This window comes from Meles meles, chromosome 2 (assembly GCF_922984935.1).
Source record: "Meles meles chromosome 2, mMelMel3.1 paternal haplotype, whole genome shotgun sequence".
Lineage (NCBI taxonomy): Eukaryota > Metazoa > Chordata > Mammalia > Carnivora > Mustelidae > Meles > Meles meles.
The window spans coordinates 138,654,112-138,672,204 of NC_060067.1; the positions used below are offsets into that span (position 1 = coordinate 138,654,112).

The 18,093-nt window shown below is 34.0% G+C and overlaps 1 protein-coding gene across 2 annotated transcripts in view; it reads right to left on the reverse strand.

The window, feature by feature from the left end:
- The window catches only part of SPOCK3 (SPARC (osteonectin), cwcv and kazal like domains proteoglycan 3), a 517,993-nt gene that overhangs the window by 284,225 nt on the left and 215,675 nt on the right, over nucleotides 1–18,093 (reverse strand). For both annotated transcript variants that reach the window (XM_045985859.1, XM_045985852.1), the window contains one exon: nucleotides 8,151–8,265. In XM_045985859.1, the coding sequence (XP_045841815.1) occupies nucleotides 8,151–8,265 (115 nt within the window). The remainder of the gene's footprint in view (nucleotides 1–8,150; nucleotides 8,266–18,093) is intronic.

Genomic DNA, 18,093 nt, shown 5'->3' on the forward strand with positions numbered 1-18,093 from the left:
GTTTCTATAACAAATGAATGCTGGTTGTTGCCATTTTTTTTCCTGCATCTTTTGAGATGATCATATGATTTTTATTCTTTTATTTTTTTTTAATGTGGGGTATTATGTTAATAGATTTGTGGATGTTGAACCATCCCTACAAACCAAGAATAAATCCAACTTGATTGTGGGTAATAATCCTTTTAATATATTGTTGAATTTGGTTTGCTAATATTTTGTTGAGGATTTTGGGATCTATATCATGAAGGATACTGCTCTTCGTGTGTGTGTGTGTGTGTGTGTGTGTGTGTGTGTGTGTGTGTACTGTCCTTCTCTGATTTTGGATTTAGGTTAAGGCTAGCATCATAAAATGAGTTTGGAAGTATTCCTCCTCTTCAACTGTTTGAAAGAGTTTGAGAAGAAAAGTTGTTAAATTTTTAATGTTTGACAGAATTCACTAGTGAAACCATTGGTCCTGGACTTTCATATCTTGGAATATTTTTTATTACCCATTTGGTATCACTAGAAATTAGTTTATTCAGATTTTCTATTTCTTCATAATTCAGTCTTGCAGGATCATGTGTTTCTAGAAATTTATCTATTTCATCTAGGTTGTTCAATTTGTTGATAGAGATGTGCAATTTTTTAAAATAATCTTTTGTATTTCTATGGTATCAGCTATAACTTACTCTTTTATTTCTGATTTGATTTATTTGAACACTCTGTCTTTTTTTTTATTGGTTAGTCTAGCTAATTCTTTGTCAAGTTTGCTTATCTTTTCAAAGAACCAGTTCTCAGTTTACTGATCTTTACTATTGTCTTTTTACTCTCTATATCACTTATTTCTACTTTGACCCTTATTATTTTCTCCCTTCTATTAACTTTAGGCTTCATTTGTTCTTCTTTTTCTAATTCCCTTAGGTATAAATTTATATTTTTTTATTGAGTTTTTTTCCTTTTTTTTACCCCTTGAAGTAAGCTTTTATTGCTATGAACTTCCCTCTTAGAACTGCATTTGCTGCATCCTATAGATTTTAGTATATCCTATTTTTGTTTTCATTTGTCTCTAGGTATTCTTTTTTTTTTTTACTTCTTCTTCAATGACCTTTTTTAAAATTTCTTCTTCAATGACCTTTTTGTGTTCAATAGCACATTATTTAATCTCCCCATTTTTATGTTTTTTTTTTTCTTGTTTTCAATTTGTAATTGTTTTCAGGTTTCACACCACTGTAATTGCAGGAAAAGATACTTGATATCATTTCAACCTTCTTGAATTTATTGAGAATTATTTTGTGTTTCAACATGTGATCTACCCTGGAGAATATTTCATGTGCACTTGAAAATAATCTATATTCTGCTGCTTTTGGATGGAATGTTCTGTATATATTAAGTCCATTCGGTCTAATGTTATCATTTAGGTCTGATGGTTCCTTATTGAGTTCTTGTCTGAACAATACATGAAATGATATAATTTTGATGTTAACATCTCCTACTATTATTGTATTGTTGTCAATTCCCCCCTTTAGGTACTTAATATTTGCTTTATATATTTAGGTATTCCATGTTAAGTGTATAGATATTTAAAATTGTTATACCCTCTTGTTGGATTGTCCCTTTATCATCATGTAATGCCCCTCTTTGTCTGTTATACAGTCTTTAATTTGGTCTATTTTCTCTGATATGAGTATGGCTAAACCAGCTTTTTATTTCCTTTTCCATGGAAATCATTTTCCATTCCTCCTCTTTCAGTCTGTGTATGACCCTACTTCTAAAGTGAGTCTCAGGGCACCTAGCCAGCTCAGTTGGAAGATCATGTGACTCTTGATCTTGGGGTAATGAGTTTGAGCTCCACATTGGCTCTTGAGATTACATAACTAACTGGCTAAATAACTAAATAAATAAACTTAAAAAAAATAAAATTGGTCTCTTTTAGACAGCATATTAGGTGGGTTATGTTCCTTATCCATTCAGCCACTCTGTGTCTTTGATTGAAGAGTTTAGCCCATTTACATTTATAAAAATTATTGATAGGTATGCACTACTGCCATTTTGTTAATTGTTTTCTAGCTGTCTTTTTCTTTTTTCCCTGTCTCTTTCTTTGTGGTTTGGTGATTTTCTTTAGTGTTATGTTTAGATTCCTTTATTTATTTATTTTTTTAGTTTCAGTGTAAGTTCTTGCTTTATGGTTACTATGAGTTTCACATATAACATCCTGTGTATGTAGCAGGTGGTTAAGTTGTTCTTTTTTTATAGAATTTATTTATTTATTTATTTATTTGAGGAAGAGCGAGAGCAAGACAGAGTAAGAAGGAGAAACATACTCCCTGCTGAGGAGAGAGTCCAATGTGGGGCTTGATCCCAGGACTCCAAGATCGTGTCCTGAGCCAAAGTCAACAGACTGAGCCACCCAGATGCCTCTAAGTTGCTCTTTTTATATTACACATCCCTTAACTAATTAATGTAGTTTTAGTTAATTTTAGTACTTTTGACTTTAACTTTCATGCTTGTCTTATAATTGATGGATTCACTGTCTATACTATATATTTACCTTTTCCAGTGAGCTATTTTACTTTCATGTGTTTTCTTGTGATTAATTAGGGCCATTTTTTTTCTATTCACAGAAGTCCCTTTATCATTTCTTGTAAGGCTGGTTTAGTGATGATGAGCGTCTTCATTTTTTGCTTGTCTGGAAAACTCTTAATCTCCACTTCAATTCTGAAGGATAACCTTACAGGGTAAAGAATTCTTGGCTGAAAGTTTTTTTTTTCTTTCAATATTTTGAATATATCATGCCACTCCCTGTGACAACCAAAGTTTGTGTCAAAAATCTTCTGGTAACGTTATGTGTTTCCCTTTTTTATAACAAGTTGTTTTTCTCTTGCTGCTTTTAAGTTTGTTTGTTTGTTTTTTCTCTTTAACTTTTACATTTTAACTATAGTATGTCTCAGCGTGGATCTCTTGGTATTCATCTTGTCTAGAATTCTCTGGGCTTCTTGGACCTGTATGTCTGTTTTCTTTCCAGAATTAGTAAAGTTTTCTGCCATTGTTTCTTCAAAAAAGTTTTCTGGCCTTCTCTCTCTCTTCTCTTTTTTACACCTCTATAATGCAAATGTTATTCTGCTTAATTCTTTCTCAAAAGTCCTTTAAAATATCTTCATTTTTTATAATTCTTTTTTTCTTTTTGTTGCTCTGTTTCAGTGAGGGCTGTTGAGTTGTTTTCCAACTCACTGATCCATTCTTCTGCTTTATCCAGTCTTCTTTTGAGCTACTCAAAGGTTATTTTTTAGTTTAGTTGTTGTATTCTTCAGCTTTATAATTTTTTTTTAATTTGGCACTTTCTTATATTTTCTATCTCTTTATTGAAGTTCTCACTGTGTTCATACATCTTACTGCTCAGTTCAGGGGGCATCTTTATGACCATTACTTTAAACTTTTTATCAGGCAAATTGCTTATTTCTGTTTCATTAAGGTCTTCTGCTGAGGCTTTGTCTTGTCTGTTTGGAAAAGTCTTCTCTTTTCTCATTTTGCCTGACTCACTGTGTTTGCTTCTATGTATTAGGCAAATCAGCTAACATTCCCCATCTTAAAGGAGTGGTCTCATGTAGGATATATCCTAATGTAGGAGATAGTGTAGGGTTCAGAAGTGCTATCTTCCCTGACAGCCAGAGGTATCCCTTACGTGAGCTGTGTGCATCCACCTGCTGTTGTGAAGCTGCAGCTACAGGATGGGAGTGGGCAAGGATCTCCCCTGGCCCAGTTGTAGCATGTGGCTATGTGGCACAGAGGTGGGTATGTCTCTCACTCGAGTGTGATGTGTGGCTGCAGCATAAGAGTTGGTGGGCCCTCAGTAGGGAATACCTTCTGGTGCTAACAGGTTAGAGGTAGAGTTCTAAGATAGTATCCACCAGCACCTGCATTTGAAATTAGTTTGTAAAAATGGCACCTAAGAATGCCTTTGTCCTCTGAGAGAATCCCAAGTTATTGTCTTTCCAGCAGATGTTTTAAGATCAATAATTACATCTATTTCTCATGTGTTCTGGGTACTTTTCAAACACTTGATTTTGTGCTGGATCTCAGGGCAAGTGAGCCTGTGCACAAGCCCCTTAAGAACATGTTCTCTGTTCCTTACAGTTCTATGGTTTTTCTGGATGTAATTCCCATTGGATTTCAAAGCAAGACCTTTGGGGCACTCACCTGTCCTGTGAAGGACCTAGGGGTTGGGGTGCCTGACACAGAGACTAGACCCTTCAATTCTTAAGGAAAAGTTCTATATTTTGAGATCCATCCTGATTATGGATTACCATTCCTGGTGTGAGTGTGTGTGTGTGTGTTTCGAGCATACCCTTTTTTCCTTTGTTGGAGAGGCTCTGTTCATTGTTTTTAGGTCTTTCTCAGAGGAAATTATTCCACATGTAGTTATAAATTTATTGTGTCCATGAAAGGAGGTAAGTTTAGGATTTTTCTACACTGCCATCTTGAACCCTTCTTTCTCAACAGATTTATTTAAAGATATTTGTTGATGACTTCTATGTCCTTTCCAGACTATCTTCAACAAGTAAGCACAACGCACACAGAAAAAAACTTTGACTTAGATTATCTAGGTTGACCAGTTCAAATGATCAAACTACTCAATTTTCTTCTCTAAGCATTCAAAAATAAAAGCTATTTTAATACATTCTTCAAAGAAAATATATACTAGCCAGCATGTCAAGTTGAGTATAAAGTAGTAAGACATAGACACTACCTTCATGATACTTCCTGTCAGTTGATGGAGATTAATGTTAGATAATATATTATATATACATAATGTTAGACAATATTATATATATATATATAACATATATACATAATAGATACATATATTACAAATGCATATGAGTATTTCAAAATGAGTTCAGCATTCTAAGGTAATGGAAAAATGGATATGTCATCTAGTTTGAGAGAGGTGGGGAAATTAGGAAGACACCTTTGAAAAATAGGATTCTTCCTACAGAAGCAAATAGAAAATTCCATTTTCTCTTTTATGGGGAAAGATATGATAAGTGGTTTCATTAAATGCAAACAGTAATAATTTCTAATCTAAACTATGTAAGTGACCAGAATTGATTAATTAAACTGTTTTCCTTGTTTTCTGTACCTCATCCCCATATCATACACACAACACCCAGATTTAAGACCTGCTATATTTATATTAGCCAACTTTTATTGATCAAACTGCTTGGTAAAACTTTCCTTCCCTAAGTGTTGTATAAACATTCACTATGTAATGACATCCTCAAAGCAAATAAAGCATATCAAATATTAATCTTAAAATCAATTCTTTGGAAACTAGTTATTTATTTATTGAATAGAGTGTGTATTGAGTGCAAATTTTTTTTTTTTATGATTTCTCAGTCATTTTATTTTTTTTTCCTCTTTTTTTTTTCCATTTTATTTATTTTTTCAGCGTAACAGTATTCATTCTTTTTGCACAACACCATTGCTCCATGCAAAACGTGCCCTCCCCATTACCCACCACCTGTTCCCCCAACCTCCCACCCCTGACCCTTCAAAACCCTCAGGTTGTTTTTCAGAGTCCATAGTCTCTTATGGTTCGCCTCCCCTCCCCAATGTCCATAGCCCGCTCCCCCTCTCCCAATCCCACCTCCCCCCAGCAACCCCCAGTTTGTTTTGTGAGATTAAGAGTCATTTATGGTTTGTCTCCCTCCCAATCCCATCTTGTTTCATTGATTCTTCTCAAATTTTTTTTAAAGATATTATTTATTTATTTGACAGAGAGAGATTACAAGTAGGCAGAGAGGCAGGCAGAGAGAGAGAAGGAAGCAGGCTCTCCGCCGAGCAGAGAGCCTGATGTGGGGCTCAATCCCAGGACCCTGGGATCATGACCTGAGCCGAAGGCAGAGGCTTTAACCCACTGAGCCACCCAGGCGCCCCTTGAGTGCAAATTTTATAGTAGTGTCTATCAGAATAGAACAGGGCTAAATACTATTTACATAGAACACTTAGAATTCCACCTACTTAAGACATAGTAGTCTCCCCAACTGCTCCACCCTCCTACTATACCAATAGAGATAGATGGTTCTCTCTTCAAGACAGTTCACCTGTTTATATTAAGAAATATTCTAGCTATTGATTCTGAGACTTTATCATGTTAAGAAAGTTTCTTTTTGTCTGTAGTTACATGTTTTTGTTGTTTGTTTGTTTGTTTGTTTTTGTTTTGCTTTGTTTTTAATAATTTAGAGAAGCAGTGAGATAGTACAGTTGTAAAAAGCATGGACTTTGGTGTCAGTATGTACTTATTGGATCAATGTTCTGAAAATTCTCAGCTCTGTGATCTTGAGTCAGTTACTTTAACCTCTCCTGGCTTCAGCTTTCAGCAATTGTGGAGTCTCTGCCCCAGGCATGAGATTAGCTGTGAGGTCTTCAGTTGCTCTTTGACTTGGTTCAGAGGACCAGGGGTGAAATGGCCAATGAAGTGTTAAATGTGTATAGATGAAAATCTTTCCCAGGGTCTCTGAAACTTGTGATAAAAACAGTTTTGGCTTTTTTATGAAATGAATTGACTACATCTCTGCAATTTAGGTGAGGGATTATACAGGAAATCTTTTCAATATTACCCTCTTACTCATTCCTGAAGTAAAAATTAACTCTCCCTCATCCCCACCATACATATGTTTCCACATTAATATTTAAAATTTTGATGATTAATTAATATGGGTCCAAGAAATTCAGAAACTTTTTAAAATCCTATGGAAATAAATAGAAAAATTAAATTATGGCCCAAAGTTTTGGAGGCCCTTGGTAAAATTAACATAGAGGACATGATTGAGTGGGGAATATTTTGTTGATAATTCCGCTTTCCCATTTTGTGTCCTCCCACAGTGCAGTAACTTGTAACAGCGCTGTTTCCTAGAAATCTTTTACAATTCAAATTCCGAAACCGTTGCCCTCTTTCTTCCTCTCTCTCTCTTACTTCTGCAAATACACTATTGGTATGCCATGATTCTTTCATCCCAAGTGAACTCATTCCTAAATTCTTTATCTTGGTTGCACTAGTCTGCCTTGACACTGGAAACCTGCCATTGCAGATGTGGCATTATGGAATAAGCTCTTCCTTGACTCCATTCAGCATACAATAAAGGATTTTATGCATATGTGCTTTTATATCAATAAGAAAAGTCAACAAAATTTAAATTTTTCCATTTTTTCTAGAAATGTTACATTCTTATTAGTTAATGTTTTTAATCTCTGTTGGTGTGTTTGAATAATAGACTTTAAAATAAGTACACTGAAGTCAAAATGCAATTAATCTCTGAACATACCCAAATAGTGAAATTCCCTTGCTCATTTGATGGGAGAGCAATGCAGGTCCAATATCCAAAAAAAAAAAAAAAAAAAAAAAAAAAAAATAGGTGTTCTCATAAAGAGAATTCTTTTGAAAGTAATAAAGGGAATGAATATGCCTGCTTGCTTCAGTCAGTTACCCAGTGATTTTATTTTTGGTTGTGGCATGCTTCAATCCTTAGAACTCAGCATGAAATTACACAGGATATTTCTAAACCACAAATCCTCCTCGAAATAGAACCTATCTGACAGAAGCAGTGATATCATTATTAAAAAAAAAATACTTAAAACCCTTTCTTCTTTTGAAATTTTGAGTAAGCTTCCAGACTACAAGGACTCTGCCAGTATGAGTGCTTCCTTAGAGGAAAGTGTCCTCAAGGGTTCTAGGTCCATGTTTCTATATTGTGACTTTTCATCTTTTTTTACGAACATCTCTCATTTTTTCCCCTTTGGCTTGGTTTCCAATTATTCCCCCAGGAAAATATGACATTTGACAAGGCATAAGCATAAATATTTAGAGGGTAACAAATTGTACTTATTCCTTAAAACAGAAAAAATGTAAGTATGCATATATAACACTTTAATCCAATCTTCACAAAATCCTCTTTATTTAATAATATATGCCTAAATTCTGTAATCCATAGTAATTCTGATTGATTACAATGTTTAACCCAAGTGAATTATAATTGTATTAACCAAGCCTCTAAAATTGTTTCAATAAAACTCTGGATAAAAGCTTAGCAGATATTGCCAAATATTTACACTCAGCAGTTATTCATGGTAAGGAATACTATTCAATCAGTGGAATTTAATTTAATAATGTTTACCTGTGTGTAAGCCTCCGGTGACTAATGCAGACTGCAGTCTGAGAATCTTGAGCAATGCATACTTTATGGCGACTACATTTCATCTTTAGGCATGGATCTTTAGCTGGATCTAAAACTAAAAAAAATTGTTCAGAAAATATTAAGATATGTTTCTGAAAAATGGAGGCATCTACTCTCATCAAACAATTTGATCAAGGACTTTACATAGAAGTTCAGCTCTAAATTTTCTTCACACTCTTCCTCTTTTGAGATGCTTCTATTTGTACCTTCCTAACTCAGAGTTCATAGATGGCTGCAATTTAGTCTTATTTATTCTATTCAGAAGATAAAATATCTGCCTACGATCAAACAATGTGTAAACAAAACAGAAACTTCAACACCAAAATTTTCTATAGTTGTTAGTGTTTTCTAAGCAGTAAAGGTGCAGAGATAAAGTTGGGGTGTGTTACTGTAATACTTCTGTCAGTGGACAATAACAATTTCTACTTTTGTTTTCCCTAGAGAGAGGCAGGTTGGTAGAGATAAAGGATTAAACCCAAAAGATGTTAGTGGGCATTAATAAGTCTTTGGATATATAAGAAAAGTCTACAGCTACACTAGGAACTGGCTGAGTGCATCATGGTAATAATTGAGATATTGCATTGTCATTTTTAAATCTTGCTTGACATTTGAACCACTATTTTTCTAAACAAAATGTCTCTTTTGGTGGATGCCAACACAAAGATTGTGTGATTTGTTGGTGATATTTTAAATAACAGTTTTAATAAGCTATAACTTGCATATAATTCTTTTCATTTTGAAATTCAGTAGCTTTCAGTATATTCTCAGCTATGAAACTATTATCATAATAAATTTTAGAAAATTTTTATTACCTCAAAGAAATGATACCCTTTAATTATCACCTACCAACTACCAGCCCAACTACCCTAGCTCCTTCACAACTCCTAATAGGAGTACCCACTAGTATAATTTTTGTCTCTACAGATTTGCCCATTCTGAGTATTTTATGTACATGATATTATACATTATGTGGTTTTCTGTGACTGGTTTCCCTTGTCTGGGGCAATGTTTTCAAGGTCCCACCATGTTCTAGCATCCAACACAACCTCATTCCTTTACATTGCTAAATATCATTATATAGATATACCATATTTTATTTATCCACTTACTAGTTGAGGGAAATTTTGTTGTTTCTACATTCTGTTTATTATGAATAATACTGTTATTGGTAATCACTATTAGTGATGTTTGGTGATTTTTTTGTGATTTTTGTGGGTGGAAAGCCAGGGAGGGAGTTGGCACAAATAAGAAACAGGCACTGAATGTCCACTTTGAGTATATGTCACAACTGAGAGAAAAAGAACTCATACCAGATGGAAACTGAAAATAAAATTCTAATGCATGTAGAAAAATGGAGCAAAGGTGACCTGAAAGATGTGTATTTAGAATATGAAGAAGTATTTGGGAGAGTCCTGAGCTTTTCACTGATGATGGAAGAGCTGGTCTCTTCAAATCTTAAACTTAAAATAGAGTTAACATCTAGTGTACAAATCAAATTTAGTTTTATGAATGTGTTAAATCAGTAACCTAACTAGAGTTAATACATTTTAATAAATAAACCCAATTTCAATCTAATACAGATATAAACTATATATATAGATGCTTATATATGAAAACATATTTTGGGGTGCCTGGGCGACTCAGTCTGTTGAGCACCCAACAGTGCTTGATTTTGGTTCAGGTCATGAACTTAGGGTCATGGGATTGAGCCCTGTGTCAGGCTCCACACCCAGTGGGTGTGGTTCAGGTCATGAACTTAGGGTCATGGGATTGAGCCCTGTGTCAGGCTCCACACCCAGTGGGAAGTCTGCTTGAGATTCTCTCTCCTTTTCCCAACCCTCGTTCATGCTGTTTCTCTTTCTAAAATCAAACAATCAATCTTATAACAACTTACACATTTTCTTTCTCCAAGAAGTATATTTCTACAAAACTCTTCTTTGAGATTTCAAATACTCATGAGATTTAAAATTAAAAATACTAACATATAGAGTTGATAATATGTTCACTAGCAGACATCTTACATCATAGTAATATGTTCAAGTGCATCTGTTAAGTTTCCTCTGAGAAAAAATTTTAACAATGATTAGATCAATTATAGTTTCTCTTAATTTCAGAGAAATTTTAAAACTTAAGATAAACAAAAGTAGTTATTTTATTCTCTATGAAATGTTGAATATACTTTGTTCACCATGCAAATGCAAGTTGCTAGAACATTCTTATACTACACAGTTTAAACTTTCACTAATTAGAAAACTGTCTCACTGAACTCTTGCACTTTAGACCTGTATGACTTCTTGTCAGACAACATAAAAGAAAATACATACAATAACCTAGAAGCATTAAAATGTTTGTGATATTTCTAATTTTAGCCTATTTTGATTTTTTAAAATATTTTATTTATTTATTTGAAAGAGAGAAAGAGAGACACATGAGAGGGAAGGGCAGAGGAAGAGGGAGAGGTAGAGAGAGAATCTCAAGCTAGCTCCATGCTCCATGATGTAGGGCTTGATCCCAGGACCCCAAGATCATGACCTGAGCTGAAACCAAGAGTTGTATGCTTAACTAACAGGTGTCCCCTATTTTGACTTTTAATTGTTTTTTTTTTTTAATTTTTTTTTTTTTTTTTTTGGTCAGAGAGAGATCACAAGTAGGCAGAAAGGCAGGCAGAGAGAGAGAGGGGGAAGCAGGCTCCCTGCTGAGCAGAGAGCCCGATGTGGGACCTGATCCCAAGACCCTGAGATCATGACCTGGGCCGAAGGCAGCGGCTTAACCCACTGAGCCACCCAGGCGCCCCTTGACTTTTAATTGTTAATACCACTTTCAAATATTGATTGAAATTAAACAATTCTGGATAAAAAAAAGTTATTATACATACAACTGTATCTATATTTATATGTCCTACACTCATTGTGAATATATTTAACCTAGCATATATTATTCTGAAAAGGGAGTGTATTTGTTTTGAAATAAAATAATGGACATGTGAAACTGTCAGGATTAACCTAATCCAGTTACATACCAAATTCAGACCATTAATAGTTATTTTTACTTATTTCTTTTAGTTTTATTTATCCTATACAGCTTACATTAGATAATTTTCTAAAGTTCCATGACACCTCTTACATTATATCTACTTAATAAAAGTACCAAAAAAAGTGCAAATAAAATAACCCCAAAATCGATGTATAATGAGAAGGAAATTATCAGAACAAATACAGCACATGAAAATTAATTTAATAAAATTTTACATACAATTCTACATAAATGATCAAAGAAAAGAGTAGTAGTATTTGTCAGGAGATTGAAAATATATAGAAAGTGAACATGAAGAATCAGATACATAGGATCTACAATAAGGAAAAGATCACTTTCTGTGCATGTGATTTTAACCATCTGTATTTTTGAGTAGAACTTACATTGTTGGCAGCTTAAAAATTATAAAACATCACACACTGTAAATACAGATGCTTGAGATTTTATTCTTGAAATCACAACAATAACACAACCATCTTCCCTTTGGCTGAAGCCCATGGATTAGACTCAATCCTGTATTTTAAAAAAGCCTGGCATAAATTCATCACCTCCTTCTGTTGCTATCCTCTTTTTTTCCATCTTTTTCAAATTAACATCTCCTATTCTATTCTATTCTGTATTAGTGTATTAGTGTATTTTTTCTCAAGCATCCAGTACCATGATCCCTAGGAAGATTTCAGCTAGCACACTTGAATTCATCTGGCCATGTTCTTTCTGTCTTAATCTTTCATAATCTTTCTGACTGATGTGAACTAACCTGGGGACATAACTAATACTTTTTTTGTTCTGTTAAAAAAAAAAAAAAAAGACAGTCTGAATGCCTTATACTTTCGCTTGTGATGTGGTTGCATTTCACTTGTGATATAGGATTTCACTCACTCTTTCACCAGAATATTTGTTTTTTAGTCCAGAATCCCCCACTCATTGCTAGACCAGAGAAAGCTAGGACATATCCAGCCTGACCCAGCTGCTAATGGTGGAAGTACCTGAGACAGCAAGGGTCAATGAGAGCAGGAAACAAACATGACTGTAGACAAGTATGTCAGTTTAAAAAGATCTAATTCTTGAGGACAGGTCCTTACATCAAGGTAACCAAAAAGTAAGGACATGCAATACAAATGCCGGGTCAAGAAAATAAACACGGAAAATGACTGAAAGGTGCTGAATTCCCATTGCAGCAGAAGAATCATTAGTTTTCATGTTTCATGCAGGTGGTCTTAAAAGAGGGAAAGGCAAAACGTGGTGTCATTAAGGTGCAAAGATAGGTATTATTGTTTCTATCAAGAACTGAAATAAACTTCAAGATCAGAACTCTTAATCTGTACAAACTCACTTCTGGAATTTAACAGTGTTTATCCACAAAAAATGCCTAGCTCTTTAGAAGATTAAATCCCAATGACTTTAGGCTAAAGCACTTTTAAATAATTCTGCATTTTACTTTTAGTGGGGCTAATGTTGAACCAGTTACCTTAGTTAAATCAACACCAGAGAAAAGATTTCTTAAAATCTTGACAAATATAATAAAAACTTAATATTCCCAATATTGATTCAGATTTTTCAAAGACAAATGTGGTAAAAACTAGTAATATTTATGTAGCTTGATGGGTTCGTCTATAAAAGTCAAGCTTTTGGACTGAACTTCAAATTAACATTCTTCTTTCAAAACATTTTATTAGATTTCAGCATGCATTTTTGGCACCAGATATCCTACATGGAATGGATCCTGTCCTCAACAGACTCAACATTTTAATTGGAAAAGATATACATATATATACAGATATATATACACACACACACACATATGTGTGTGTATAAACAATTAGAATACATTGTTAAGTGGAAATTATGCCTATTTACTGTGTATATACATTTAGCTATGTGAAAACACATACACACACACACAGTTTAAGGAGTCATATAGTGGTGAATGAGAGATAATTAGGATGAATGCAAACATAGGTAGGTTTTGAATTATGCACAATAAGCAAAATGAAAGAAAACTCCACATAAGAAGATAGTATGAATTGCATAAAATATAAAAAGTATGCTCTATCCTTGGAATGACAGGTAGTTCACGATCAATGAAATATAAAATGTGCATGCTACCTGAAAGTATTATGAAAAAACACTGGGAGGCAGATGGAAGCTTATTACCTTTTGGAGCTCTCCTTTTTAGAAATGCCATGTCACTCAATGATTTTAATTTGGAGAGTGACATAATTATGTTTTATGGTGAAGAGATCACTCATAAAATTTGGTTATGCGTTGAATAATATTTGATCAAGGCAAGGAAACTAAGAATGAATGTCCAGCAGAGAAAGAATAAGAATCCACTCTAGGAGAACTGAGTGTAAAGATGGATATGGGAACAAGGCTACCTTTGGAGCAGAAAAAAAAAGGATTTTGAGAGGGTCAAGCACTGGTCTGTCTGAAGGTATTCTGAGACAACCAAATCTGAATCAATTGAATAAACATCCAATTCCTCACTTCCACCCTTTTGTGGACTTCTTCTGTTATTAATATTGTTATAACTGGGGCACCTGGGTGGCTCAGTGGATTAAGTCTCTGCCTTCGGCTCAGGTCATGGTCTCGGGGTCCTGGGATTAAGCCCCACATCGGGCTCTCTGCTCAGCAGGAGCCTGCTTCCCCTTCTCTCTCTGCCTACCTCTCTGCCTACTTGTGATTTCTGTCAAATAAATAAATAAAATCTTTTAAAAATATTGTTATAACTAATTTTCTTTTTATTAGTATTTTACCAGTTAACTTTTGTCTGAATTCCTTTATTTTTAATTCATAATTTTTCTATTTTAAGGCTGTTCTCAAGAATTCTTAGATGGATTTACAAGCCCAGTCCAAGGTGACCTATCTCCTCTTCTGTTTCAAATGTGATTTTTTAAAAAATATATAATTGTACTCTTTCTTCTCACTTTGTTTTGTGCTTTTAAAAAAGATTTTATTTATTTATTTGACAGAGAGAGTGCAAGAGACACAAGCAGGGGGAACAGTAGAGGTTGAGCCCAATGCAGGGCTTGATCCCAGGACCCCAGGATCCCAACCGAAGCCCAAGGCTGATGCTCGACTGACTAAGGCATCCAGGTGCCCCTATTTTGTGCTTTCTATTTTGCAGTGTTTTTTTTTTCTTTGTTTTTACTTCTTCTTTCCTGCCTCATAGTGTGTTAATTATATTTTTTTAACTTTTCTTTTTATTTATGGATTTATTTGAGAGAGAGACAGAGAGAGAGAGCATATGAGAGAGAGCAGGAGCAGGGGGACAGACAGAGGGAGAAGGAGAAACTGACTCCCCACTGAGCAGGAAGCTTGATCCGAGGACACTGAGATCATGACCTGAGCTGAAGGCAGATGCTTAACAGACTGAGCCACCCAGGCACCCAATTATATCTTATTTAGTATCTTTTTTCTTCTGTTAGTTTGGAAGTTAAAAATCTCTTTTAGTCATTTCCTTGAGATGTTTACACACACAAATAATAATAATAAATATTATTATTCTTACTGATATAGCTTATTTAAAATTATAAAATCTGCCATTTACCCATCACTGCTTCTTGGAATTTACACTTCCTTTTTGGGTTCTCTTGTTTTTTGTTTTTTTTTTGTTTGTTTTTGTTTTTGCTTTTGTTTTTGTTTTGTTAAAGATTTTATTTACTTATTTGACAGAAAGAGATCACAAGTAGGCAGAGAGGCAGGCAGAGACAGAGGGGAAGCAGGCTGCCCGCCAAGCAGAGAGCCCGACAGGCAGCTCTATCCCAGGACCCTGAGATCATGACCTGATTCAAAGGCAGAGACTTAACCCACTGAGCCACCCAGGCTCCCTTGGGTTCTCTTGTATAATTTTATGTGTGGAAGCATATTGTTTTATAGTTCTTTTGGCATGTGCAATTGGTATTATACCTTTTATATATTTTTCTGAATGTATCTTTATTTTCCAATCATTTTTATTTTTTTTTAAGATTTTATTTATTTATTTCAGAGAGTGAGAAAGAGAGAGCATAGGCGGGGGGACAGGCCTAGGGAAAAGGAGAAGCAGACTCCCTGTTGAGTATGGAGCCAGACACTGGGGTGGATCCCAGAACTCTGGGATCCTGACCTGAGCCAAAGGTCAGGATGCTTAACCAACTGAGCCACCAGGTACCCCCCTAATCATTTTTAAAAGATAATTCAGCTGTGTCTGGAACTCTTATTTGATAATTACTTTTTTCTAGCCACAGTAAAAAGTATTATTTCATGTTATTTTGCCCTCTGTTGCCATTAATTAATAACTCTATTTTCAGTCTGTAGTACTGTGTAAAAAATTGGCCTTTACTCCCTGGATATTATAATATTTTCTTATCATCAAAACTTTGTGTTGTGAAATGCTTATCTTCAACTGTTACACCAAAGACATAAGCAAATATGACCTTCTCTTTGAATTTCAACTAGTAACATAAGTATACTTAAGTAATGAAAGAACTCTTTAGCCATTTGAAAAAAAAATCAAGAAAACAAAAACTAAGTTAAACATTCATCATGTGCCATTGAAGGCTGGGTTTCAATTTTAGAAAAATGTTGGAAAATTTATATCACTAAATAGTGAAATTAAAGTACACATCAGCATTCTCTTGGTGAAATATCTCTCTAAACTTAATTGTGTGTTTTCACATAAAATGAAGTGACCGGTAACTCAAACATGTTTTAAAAACCTTCAAGGTTCAACAATGAAGCACTGAATATGCTTTTGTTGATGTTTTAACAACAATTCATTTCACTAAAACTCTACTCTGTAAAACTATAGGAAGAGATAGTTTTCTAGGGAAATTTTTTAAACTTGCCAGATGTTACAATGAAAGGCTGTGCAAGTGAGCAGCATGGAAAATAGAGCTAATGCTTGATAGTTAATTAGACTTTTGACAGCCAATTTTGTGGCGCTAAATGTGATTAAATGTGGCTGCAAGTATTTGGAGTGACTTTTCTTAGTTTTAAACCTTAACATTACGTTAGTTATAGAAAATCCTTCCACTCTAACTCTGGTCTCCTCATTACAAACATTAAATGTGGAGGTCTATACCACTGCCAGGTTTTGATGCAATTGCTGAATTAATTTATTTTGTCATAAATATATATCAAAATATCACAATGTTTTTTCAATAATAGCATATCTTATACAATTGTATGAAATGCAAATGACTACTACATTGATAACTCAAAGTTAATAAGAACTCTAGATACTATTGCAAGACAGAATTTCATCCAACAGTCATTCTACTCTGGTACTAAAGTATTGATGACAATTTAAAAATGTCATTCTTTTCTGTTTTTTGTTATTTTGTCCACATATTATATTATCTATAAAACTTCTTAAAGTGATAAATGTTAACAGTGTTTCTTTTACAGAAAAGATGCATCAGAATACTTGATTATATGTAAAAAATTATTATTTTTACTAGTTTCCAATTTCAAAATTGTATTTGATAGACAAAAGTGAGGATACTGAATCTCCATCATAAAGATTTAAATTTAGGATTTTCTTTCTAATATTTGATCTAAAGATATCTATGATTCTGTTAACACTTACTAAGAGGGTGCCTAAAATAGAATCATGAAGAAGAGATCCTACTAATGTGGCAATAATGTCTTGGCTTATTGAAATAATGTTTACCTGTGGTCTTTGATGATGTCCCCCAATGATTCTATACCTTAATGTCTTCATATAGGAATTAAGGAAATCGAGCTAATTCTAAAATACCAAATAACATATTCTATAATTGTGTACTTTAACTCATTTAGGAGCTGTTGTACAAAAAGGAGGAAATATTTTTAAAAATTAACACTGAGTTGAAAAAATATTCATGTGACTCTGCATGACTGTATGTTAAGTGCCTTAAATATTTCCAGACATATAGAAAGCACCACATTTGGCAATATCATTTGTATTATTATTGATAGCTATAAAGGTCTTACAAAATCTCCTGTAATTTGCTATACAGCTCTACTAACTACCCAACGGGAGGATATGTGGCTGACTTTGAGTGGTGACACTTTGCCTTTCTCAGCTCTCTATTAGGACACAGAATTACCTCTGTCTGATAAAAGCCACTGGCTCTAAAGTTACTGTTTTCCTAAATAAAGTTTACTCTTCTATTTTTACCAATTTAAAAGTTAAAATAATAATTTCTAAATGAACTCTTTTAAAGAACAATGAAGCTAATCCTTAAAAAAAAAAATGAAATTTCCAAACACAGATTTGTTTCCTCTGAAAGCTGTGTCAAACACTGCTACCATTAGATAGCTTACACACTTGTATGCACACACAGAGATGTATATGTATAACAGGATATTGTATCAATGGCCATTTAATCTTGGATGTGAATCAGGAGATAGTGCCCTGAAATCATCTACTCAATGTGATATAAAATTTAAAAGTAAAGTAAGTTACCACTTCACCACTAGAAGGAATGTTAAAAAACTAAACCAAACAAAACAAACAAACAAAACAACTGAACAAAGAAGTGTTTGCAAGAATGTAGATCAACTAACCAAACATGTGGCTGGTGGGAGTATAGAATGCCATAATTACTGTTATTAGTCCAGGTCTAATTAGGAGACAAAAGACATAGTAACTCAAATAGTTTAAAATAAGGAATTTAAAAAGTTTAAAATAAGGAATTTCTAATTATGGTAGAAGAATAACTGTCAAGGAGTAAAATCCCCCTCTAAGGGATACTCTAATAATGAAAGAGAGTATCAACAGAAGAGCCAGACTAGAAAGATGCACTTCCTCCCCAGATGTGGGATTCAGTTCTCCTTGGAGAAGGTTGCAATGCACTGGATGGCCCAGAAGTCTATTTGGTTGATA